General features: G+C 47.3%; 2 protein-coding genes across 2 annotated transcripts; one reads left to right on the top strand and one right to left on the bottom strand.

Annotated features, from left to right (window-relative positions):
- Nucleotides 1–2,391: 2,391 nt before the first annotated feature.
- Nucleotides 2,392–6,528, top strand: CCR75_006038 (uncharacterized protein; the record flags this gene model as incomplete). The annotated part of the gene is given in 9 exon segments (XM_067964111.1): nucleotides 2,392–2,523; nucleotides 2,635–2,691; nucleotides 2,752–2,830; nucleotides 2,896–3,059; nucleotides 3,107–3,451; nucleotides 3,471–3,581; nucleotides 3,650–3,868; nucleotides 3,934–4,683; nucleotides 4,755–6,528. 9 exon segments carry the CDS (start codon nucleotides 2,392–2,394, stop codon nucleotides 5,256–5,258), a joined length of 2,361 nt encoding a protein of 786 aa, XP_067818854.1. The 3' UTR covers nucleotides 5,259–6,528.
- Nucleotides 5,397–6,533, bottom strand: CCR75_006037 (uncharacterized protein; the record flags this gene model as incomplete). The annotated part of the gene is made up of 1 exon (XM_067964110.1): nucleotides 5,397–6,533. One exon carries the CDS (start codon nucleotides 6,531–6,533, stop codon nucleotides 5,397–5,399), a length of 1,137 nt encoding a protein of 378 aa, XP_067818853.1.
- Between the last annotated feature and the right edge of the window lie 4,492 nt (nucleotides 6,534–11,025).

Raw genomic sequence — 11,025 nt, forward strand, 5'->3', positions numbered from 1 at the left:
CTCCAAATCATGGAGGAAGTGATCCATTTTGTCGATCTTCGACATTAGATCCGACATACGGTTCGGATCTAATTTTCCCTCCTCCACCACAACCTTTGGTGGACTCCCACGGTGGTCAACGTTTCCTTGTGGAACGCATCCAGAACCACCGTGATGTGAAGGGGCAGCGAACGAGTTATCTTGTTCGCTGGCGTGGTTATCCATCTTCACATGACAGCTGGGAGCCTCGTTTCCAGCTGATTGCTGACGTTGAGGGATTCGTCCGTCAGTATGACGAGACCCATCCGATGGGTCAGAAGGCACATCGGGAAACACGCGCCCCTGGCGCTATAAAACGTCAATCGCATCGCGCATCTCAATAGAGATGCAGCCCTTCCACAGGGCAAAGAAGGGGAATATACAACCCCTTTTACCCTTTTCGAGTTGTCTACACAACACGGACACGGATCACTCCGCGTGGAGCATGGAAGCCCAGCCTCACGTGACAACCGATGCAATTTATACTTTGCACCGGTTGGAGTTCTTTTCTCAAATTTAACGCGATTCGCGTTAAGTTTTTGAAGCCAAGCTTCGCGTCCAATGTCTTTAACATTGCGAATGAACGCACTCCAAGCTTGCATAAGCGAGACTTTATCTCGCTTATTATTGCCACTAAACCATCGATGCTTTAGAAAAGCATCGAGATAGAAATCTTCCTCAGCGCGAAAGTTCTTCGCGCTGGGATCAAGGCCATGTAGCTTTGTCGCAATAAATAAGGGATATTTATTGTGAGGAGTAGTTTCTCCAGACAAGCTATTGATTAGCCGTTCCGGCAAAAGCCATGGCTTCTTTTCAGGGGCGAGATGAGACATTTTAGTGTCTACGATCCCCCCTGAGTGGTACCACTGAAGCAGGGGTACCACAAGAACTTTTCTTACGATGGCTTACGCCACCATCGTCACCTTGCACAGAGACACGTGCAGGTGACCGTATGGGAGACCGTACGAAAGATTGTACGGGCGATGAGGGATCATCCTCATCGTCGGAACCAAATAGACTGTTCACACGTCTATCGGAATGAGCCCTCTCATTCGAAGGCTCATAATCAGCCGCCTGACGGGTATCAGGCGACTGTTCCATTCTCCCCGAGTCGGCCACTTCGTCCGACTCGCACTCGTAGTCGACCTCTAAAGAGGGGTCGTATTCACGTGGTGAATCACCATGTGCACTCGCAACATCAAGTGTTGTGCGAGTGGAAGACACTACGGTAGACGGAACGTCTACCGCAAGAGATAGCAATGCGTCACCCGCGGCTGCACGAACCGCAGCCGAAGGTTCAACACTATTATCACCCCGCATGCATTGTTTCTTCATGCGATGGAATTTAAAATGATGGATCTGACCAATCAAAAACATTTTTAAAATCAAGTGGTCATTTAGCGACCACTCCATCTAATGACATTCAGAGTGATTGTCGTTTAAGGGAGGGGTGATGTAACGGGGTGTATCGTTACATGAAATTAACACTTAAAGGTTGTTAATTGATATATTATCTAAATGGTAGATAATATTTGGAGGATATTACTCTATATAGTAATATTCAGAATTCTTATCCATAAATAGGTATAGACCATTATATCTATTTATTCCGCAGACTAATCATCAAAGAGAGAGTTACAGATAAGATAAAGATAAGAATTCAATTACATGTTTTGTATTAAATTATTTTTAAGTTAGCATTTACAATATAGAAAGAAAGACACTTAATTATATTAATACAGTTTTCATTTTACCCTCTTTAAGCTAGTTACCTTAGAGTGAAGTCTTCCTCTGCACGTGCTAGTGTACGTGAAATAACGTGAGGTACCACTCGCAACTGAAGCAGTGTGAACTGGACTTGTACTGAAGCAGTACAAGTCGTAGTGCCCGGTTACAATTACGACGTGCCCGCCTACATTTAGCGGCGAATCCACGCGCACGGGAGATGTAAAAATTGTCTCTATACGGCCTTCTGTGGTGGCGGTTGCATGCCGTCATCACTTTCCTTTCTGAATCTTTTGAGCTCATAACTTATCAGGCAACAAGAGAAAATGGTGAGCTACGAGGGGAAAGTTTATTACTGTTTATTATCTTGATTCACTATCATCCTTTCGAACTTCTCAACATATTTTCAACTCTTATTCTCATATGCATTCGTGCTGATTAAAATATGCTTAAGTACCAACCGCACTCATCGTGCATGCAAAACTGACGCATCAGTCAGTCGCACGAACAGTCGCTCAGATCGTCAATTGAAAAAATTGTTTCTTATCGTTAACGTAGCAAGTTCTGCAGAAGCCAATTTCAAAATTCTTCCAACAAAATTTTTATCCGTGTCCACCACGTCATAAAAATTTATTAGAAGCGTAACAAATGCCGCCTCCATTCCCGCGCCGCGAGGCCCCTCCCGGACGGCGATACAGTCCACACGAAGCCCCTCAGGACCAAACGCCTAGTTCGACGCTATTGTTGCGTGGTCTGGCGCGTTCCGTCAACGATGAAATGGTATAACAATCGGATCGATGCCACATATTAAATCGAATCCATTGTTGCTCACGGGTCCAAAGTCTCGAAGTCACCACGTCACTTACCGCCCACTTCGTCATCTTCGCTCAGATTCTCCATGCTTTGCATCCGTTTCAACCACTCCAGGCGCGTGTTATCTATGACAAGGTATTGCTTGATTGAAACGACCCCTACGTGTTGCTTGTGAACTTATTGGGTGCGTTATAGGCCACAGGGGATCCCCGCGGGTTCGCATTTGTCGACTTTGAATCCATCGAGAGCGCCATGCAGGCGATAGATTCCTTTCGTAGGGCGGCGGACGTTATATTGCTTACCATAAGACTGTCCATTTAACTCTCGATGCTCTTGCAGAGTCAAAGCCGCTCGTACTGCAATATCGAACCGTGAATGTTAGCTACACGGATGGCTTTCGTCGGCGTCCAGTCGATGGCGATTCGAATCGATGGAGAGGAGACAGTCGACAGTATGACGCTCAATATCAAGGCGAGCGACGAGTAGATTGGTTGTGTGACGAGGTAGGGCATTCTTCTTTGAACTTTTATAGCGTTAAAGGCTCACGTAGAGCTCGTTTTCAACACAGTGTCAAGTGACCAATTTTGCTCGAAGAACGACTTGTTTCCAGTGCAATGTCCCTAAACCAGTTCATGCCCGTGAGATGATAAATCCAGCGGGTTTTAACCACGAGACGTTTAGCCGAACTCATTCATTCTACAGCGAAAAAAATGACGATACTACTCAAGGTGCTGCTTTAAGAGAAGACGGTATGAATTCTCGCAATCGACAGGTTGACAACTCTCGAAGTGGCGTGCCGTCTCAAGTGCTTGTGTTGCGTATGCTCCCCCCGGATATTGAAGAAGGCGAGGTGGGGTTACATGTGATTGCTACGATGCTCGAATCGCTGCTGATCGTAGCGCAATACAATATAGCTTCAGGTGGCGTTTGCCGAATTTGATGGCGTTCAAGACATTCGGTTGATTCGAGACCGTGCTACTAATTTGTCGCGAGGATTTGGTTTTGTCGAGTTTCGAGATATTCGTGTACGAAGCTTTGTTGTGCGATGGTGGTAGAGGAATTGGCCATGACGATGCTTGTTTACTGGTTGTAGGCTGCGACAAATGCTTTGCGACAATGTGAGGGCTTAGTTGTGCACAATACTCACGTCGAGGTGTCGTTTGCGCGGGATACGCTATCTACGAGGTCGCAACATGTGACCGATTTGCACCCCGGACCGCGTGCTGGTAGTTCCCTTGTTGTCACTGCGTTGGAACAAGCCCAATGGTCGCTTTCGCAGGGACGTGGAGTGGACACGACGATCGTTGATCAGGTGAATAGTGTGGCTGCACGTTGCTTTCGTGGTGTAACTGGAAGATTCTAACCTCGAACGTGTAGCACGACACTGTTGTGGACGTCGTTGACGCGCTACTTGATCAAGCCGCTGCCGCCGTTGTTCCACGCATTGAAGAACCGAAGAAAATGTGGCCTATGCCGTTTGAAACGGCAGGAGGCCGCTACGTATTTGTGAGCGAGTATGGCCTTTATTGGGATCCAGACAGCTTGTTTTACTACGACGCACAGACAATGGTGTACCACAATTCCTTCACAGGAACATATTATCGCTGCATCGATCCTGAAAGCAGCGGAGCAGCTGCATTTCAAGTGCTTATGCCACCACTTCCGGTCGACGAAGAAGCGTATACTGAGCATGTTGTCTTGAAAGAAACTGCTACAATTAAACCAGCGCTAAGCTTGTCTATGAAAAAGGAAAAGAAAAAAGCAGTGGGAATTTCATTGGCAATCAAGTCGACCGCGTTTTCAAGTGTATCTTCGATGGAGAAAGAAGGTCAGGGAAAACTTATGGAAAGCAGTGTTTCTGGAAAGAGTTCGACGGCTGCGAGTGGAACGAGTACTGGAATAAAGCGCAAGAGGGCAGACGATATTGCCAAGTGGTCACAAAGACAGCGAGATGCCAAACGACAAGAAGGTCGCAATTCAACTCCAGCAGCTGCTCCCCAATCTATCGTCAGTGAAGTTCAAGCAGCAGGTTCTGAGCACGCATTGTCAAGTGTGGCAGCGGCAAACGCTGTGGATTCAGTCATTGATGCACTCACGAATGTCCCTCAAGAAGTCCCCATTTGTCTGGTACGTGCATCCAATTGGTTTGACTTTGAAAATTGCCATTGGCTTAATGGTTTTACTGGATCGCATGACAGCTTTGTCGACGCAAGTTTGGGTCGTTGGAGATGCTTCGAAAGCATGAAAAACTGTCCCAATTGCATCTGGCCAATGTAACCAAGGCAAATGAAAACAAGCAACTTCTTGCGGCGCAGTATCGTGAGCACGAGAACGAGATGAAACGAGACGAAGCCAAGAAACAGCGGCAAGACGACGTACCTTTGAGCCATGAACAACAGTGGAGTGCATCGCATTCCGTTAGCAGTCTGCGTTTGGAGGAGGCTCCATTGCCGTCGATCGAGTCTGGAATTGGGGGTCGACTGCTCAAGATGATGGGTTGGAAAAGCGGTGAAGGCCTAGGCAAGTATGGCACGGGGATTACAGCACCGGTCGAAGCAGCAGGACAAGGCGGTCGAAGCGAGACGGCTGGAATTGGCATTAAGGCACCGCTTGCAGCCTCTGTCGACCTCTCCGACGTCAAGTCCGAGAAAGAACGTCGACAGCGGTTCGCTCGAGCTCGCTACGACGCTGAAAAGGTATAAGACGATCAGTGCATAGTTCCCAATTTTTATAAATCATTGTTTTTTCAAAAAATCCGAAAACATGTTGGCAGTCAAATGATAAAACCTTTTTTTCAAGAATGTTGAGGAACACACAGTCACTTTTCCAAGTGCTAGAACTTAAAGAAGTGTCTGGACAGCCTTCTTTAGCAACGTCTTCTTGTAGCCCGTGATCTTTTCGTGAACTTCCTTGCCATTTTTATAAAAGCGAAACTCGGGAAACACACCGACGTGAAGATCGTCTTTGAGCTCCTCAACCTCAGGAATCGACACATCGCATTTGACAAACGTCACTTCTGGATGCGCTTCCGCGAGTTCTTCAACAAAAGGAGCAATCTGCGCACACTTGCCGCACCACGGAGCCATAAAGTCGGCCACAACGGGTTTGCCACTCTGTATCAACGCCTCAAATTGAGCCTTATCCTTAATGAGCGTCAACACAGCAGCGTCATCGTCTTCCACGTCGTCTTTCACCGTCGAAAAGTATTCATGGCTGTGCGTCGGCGTCGCTTTGATTGTTTTGCCCCCAGGCTGCCAATTTGCCGGACACACTTCGCCATGTTCCTCGACAAACTGCAGCGCTTTAATGAGTCGCAAGGTTTCCTCCACGCTGCGACCAATGGGCATATTGTTAATTGTAATCTGCTGTAGCACACCCTCTTTGTCCATGATAAAGAGACCACGCAGCGCCACACCAGCCTGCTCTACTAGCACTCCGTATTTGGCCGAGATTGTCTTCGTTATGTCCGAGACAATAGGGATGTCCATCTTGCCTAAGCCGCCCTTGTTGCGTGGGAGACGCGTCCACGCCAAGTGGCTTTCGGGCGAATCACACGAAATGGCAAGCAATTGCGTATTGAGCGCCTTAAAGTCTTCCGCACGGTCGTTAAACGCAATGATCTCGGTAGGGCAGACGTACGTAAAGTCCTTCGGGTAGAAGAAAAGCACGACGTATTGACCGCGATACGTGTCCAGCGATACGTCTGTGATATCACCATTTACCACAGCTTGTGCTGTGAATCGCGGCGCTTGTTGTTGTACGCGAGCAGCCACAGCTGGATAATGCACAAACGAATCCTCGTCCTCGTCGTCTTCTTGAAACAAGTCTTCGTCAATGGTGCTGAACAGCCGAAGGGGCTGTCGTGACGCACTAAGCGAGTTGCATAAGAAGGGAGCAGTCGCCCGCGGGGCCAAACGAACGGCCAGGGGGAGCGCACGGGTGGCTGCGAGGCGGCGAACAATCTGTAAAGCACGCATTCTGTGGAGCAAGCGAGTTATTGAGAAATGAGAGTTATTTTTTTATAATTAAAATGTTTTTGTGTAACAATCCCGTTAAAGCCGTGACATAGAATCATGTCAAAAGAAAAGAGGATTTTCGGAAATTATAAACTTTTATAAATAATAGAAGCCGCGCACGCTATTGCGCAATTAAACCATGCAAACCGTTTCCGACTTAAAAATAGCTGTAGAGTCACTACAGTTTATATTAATACCGGAACAAAAACGCTACCGCCATGTTGGTACTCACAGTGGCTATATTATTATTATAGGCTAAAAACACCGTAAGATCTATAAAATCGAAGACTTCCATCTTTCAAACAAAAAGAGGACCGCAGTGCCCTAGACAAGATCTTTCGCAATACATACACTGACTTAGTTGACATAGAATAGGCGTGGCTTGGGAGATGAATGAGCTTGTATCGAAAAAAATGAACTAGCCTTGTCTCATTAGGCGTGTTATAATAGTTTATATCGTCACAAATATTAAAATTGAAGTAAAGTTTCATAACACTTTACTTCAATTTTAATATATGTGACGATGGCCGACATTCTCGCATGGCTAATATAAATAAATTTGCAAAAAAATAAGCACAGATAATTATTCATTCATTTTAAATCTATTACTCCTTCAAGTCAACTTCAACTATTCAAGACGGTGGTGCGGTGAAATCCGCGCTGACATTGCTTTTATTTATAAACAAGCACAGACGGGCACGCCGTAATGCGGCCCCAAGCTCTACTTAGACACACACCCTAGCACAGCGAGAGAGCGATTGAACGAGCTTCTCTTGCGTGCAGTGAGATAGTTGTGGTGGGCGCTATAGCGACCTCACCCAACGCACTAAGTATTCTAGTAAAGTGTCGTCACGGAAGCGGTAATCCGGCTCCTCGTGCGCACTTACTAAGTAGAAAATAGTTTACAGACTGATTTATATTAAATCGCATTAAGCATAGATACCTATTTTTACCAATCAAAATGTCATCTCTAATGATAACACTAATATGTATTGCGAGCATGTTTTTCTAGATATCTCGCGTAACGAATGAGGCTAGTCGTCATCCCGGATGATTAATGAGAGCGCTGCCCATAAAGGCACAGTTGCTTCTCCGTTGAGTAAAACCACAACGCCTTATGCTCAGACCATTACCATAACGGTTCTGACGTAGAGGAATTTGAGCCTAAAGGTCCGCCGACGTAAACGTGCTCAGTCGGTGTCATAGCCAGTCGTTTTGAGCGTTGCTTTGTGACGGATGACATATCACCAATGCCCACCCCCAATCAAAATGGCCTTGTTCAATCGGGTTAAGAGCGTCGCTCCTAGAGCGCGCTATTCTAGACGCACATCTTTATTATGGCGTCTTTAATCATGGAAGACTCAGGAAAAATCGCCTGGGCGTATTTTCCCGATCCCGGTCGTGTTGCGCTAAAATGAAACGCCCGACTAATACGAGGCGGAATTCTCGCGCCGCGTTCATCACCATTCCGATGCGATGAAATAGCGGTCGCAGCGATTTAATACCGCCCACTTGCCTGTGAAAGAAATTATGGGCGGCACTGTACCCCCTATTTCTTCTCACAACGCTACTTCTGCTAGTCCATTTGAGACTAGCGAAGAGGCCTCAGCTGGTGCTCCTTTTCATAGGCAGCCACCAAGCCGGACACGTCAATACGTAGGGTATCGATCGGTTCCCAAGAGTCAAAACTCTTCGGGTAACCTTTCCATTGGACGAAGATCTGATACCTTTACCACACTGAGCGGGGGCAAGCAACCTTCCAACAAGGAAGCGATAATTTCCACCCGCATCCATTAGTGCAGGCGGCGCCCGATAGGTCTGGAGATCTCGCCCATCTACTCGCGGCTACCTTACCTTCGTCCGTTCAGCCACATGCGTTTAGCGCTGCTGATCGACGTATTGCGGATCTCGAGGGTCAAGTGTCGCGACTGACCTCGGATCTTGTTGATGTCCGAGCGAAGGCTCGTCAGGGTTATGAACGCCTGAAGACTCGCTTGGACTTCTTTGAAGGATAATGCTGAGGGATCCGCGTTACTCGCGTGATGTCCCTCGCTCTCCAAGTCCTGTTCGTGGTGGGAGGCATCGGTACGATAGGTTTTCGCCTTCATCTTCACCGCCCCCCTCACCCGAACGACGCTTAACTCACAGTCGGCGTCACCATCGGTCTCCTTAGACGGATCGGGATATGTGACCTTGTTTGGGTCTACATACGACCCACGTAAAGAACGGGGTGCGTCTTCATTTACAGGGTAAGGGTTAGCCTAAAATTTTATGTCTTAAACCTCTTCTACCACCGTAAAGGGCCAAATGAAACGCGGCAACAACTTCGAAGCAACTCCAGGTAGTACAGAAATTGCATTTTTAGGTAAGGTAGCAGTACTTAATAGTATTTTTTTCACTCACTCTAAAGCGTTCACTATTTTTGCGACCATTTCGGTCCGCATATTCTTTTTGCTTGTCCTGTGCGCTTGCCATTGCGTCACGGACTTTTCGTGTGATGGCTAATCGCTATTCCAAAAAGCGTGAGCGAGGCTCAACAATCTCGCCTATGATACCGCCGAGAGGTCGGTCATAAGACGTGGTTATTTTGACCCTTGCTAGACTGGTAGGCTCACTAGGGCAAGTTTTAGTCGTTGAGATGAAATCGTCGCTGGTCATCGTCATATTGACGAAACTATGTCCCTCTTTCACACCGAGCATTGTGAGCCCCCCCCCCACTGAGACTCGGGCTGCGCACAAACGAGACTGGTTTCTGCTGATGGCGCAGTCCGTTCATATAAAAAACGGTGTCTCACCTGTACTGGCGTGGACACCGTTTTTTTTGGGAACTCCACAAAGGGCTATTGCTTGGTCGAATCTTTGGGAGTTGCTATAGTGCGTAAGACATCCGCCATGACCCGAATGGCACGTTCTGTTTGGACATCGGTCTGGGGATGATCTGCTGTCAACATGTGGAACTTGCTACCTAGCACCGGGAACACATGTCGCCAAAAACCAGACGTAAATCGTGGATCCCGGTCCGATACTATGGACCCGGGCATCCCGTGTAGTCGGTATACATGATCCAGGAACAAGAGAGCTACCTCTTTGCCTGTGACCGATGTTTTACATGGTGTTAAATGCACCATTTTGCCCAGTCTGTCTACAAAGACGACGAGCCCCGTCCGACCCTTATGATCGGGCGGTATGCCAAACATGAAGTCCAGACTTACTGACTTCCAACAATCCGTTGGAATCGGTAGCGGCTTCAGTGGCACACTACTAGTTGTTGCAGGCTTATTGCGCTGACACTGTTTGCAAGCGCGAATACAGTTGGCCACCCATCTATATAGGTCTGGCCACCAGAATTCCTCTGACACTCGTAAGAATGTCTTTCACAGCCAAGATGCCCACTAGACGGCACATCATGGAGCTTGTGAAGGATCACCAGCTTGAGATCTGTACATAGATTCTCAAGGGATCGCAAGGTGACAGCTGAAGCCATAACAGGCCATCGCTGTAGCTAAAGCAATTTAGCTTAGCTTTCAGGTGCGACGAAAGGGTTACCTTTCGTTCATCAAAGTGATTTAACAGCAGGTGAAAATGGTCATCCTGACTGTAGCTCTCTTTTATTTCAGAGGCTAATGAGCTCATCGCGTGGTATGCCTCTTCATGGCTACCAACGTTGACGGTTGAAATTGTGCTTTCGCACAACACACATTCCTGGCGGCTAACATCGAAGTCTGGTCTGCGCGATAAAGCGTCAGCCAAGACATTCGACTTACCCGGCTTGTATTCAACGTAGAAATTAATTTCAGAAAAGAATGTAAGCCGTCTTGCCATTATAGGCGAGAGGTGCGGTGAGCTTATTGCGGCCCGCAATGAGACGTGATCCGTATAAACAACAAATGGTTTGGTGCCCAATGGGGTCCACACGAAACTTAACAAGAGCATACTTTATTGAAAGTAGCTCTTTGTCATCCACGGGGTAGTTCAGTTCCGCGGCTTTTAAATGTCGGGACTGATAGGAGATAACGCGGTCAACGCCGTCGTCATCATGTGCGCGCTGCCGATTGCAAAATTACTTGCATCGCCGACGACGCTAAAGGGCTTATCTGCGTCTGGCAATATTTAGACCGGTGCATCTACAAGAGAATGCTTCACTGATGCGAACGCATCATCTTGTTCTTTTGACCAAACCCATTCTGCGTCCTTTTTTAGAAGGTCAGATAATGGTTTAGTTTGCTCAGCTAAATTCTTGCTATATTTATGCAAGTAATTAGCGAGCCCTAGGAATAGGCGCAAATCCTTCATATGCCGTGGGATTGGCCTTTCCTTTACTGATTTTATCTTGTCTGGGTCTGCTCTTACCGCATGCGTACCTACTATGCATCCCAGCAAAGGTATCTCAGGGACCCCTATGACACACTTTTGCAAGTTGACGTACAATAGTGCGTCCTTCAAAGTCTGCAAC

The sequence above is a fragment of the Bremia lactucae genome, linkage group LG10 (genome assembly GCF_004359215.1).
Source record: "Bremia lactucae strain SF5 linkage group LG10, whole genome shotgun sequence".
Taxonomy (NCBI): domain Eukaryota; phylum Oomycota; class Peronosporomycetes; order Peronosporales; family Peronosporaceae; genus Bremia; species Bremia lactucae.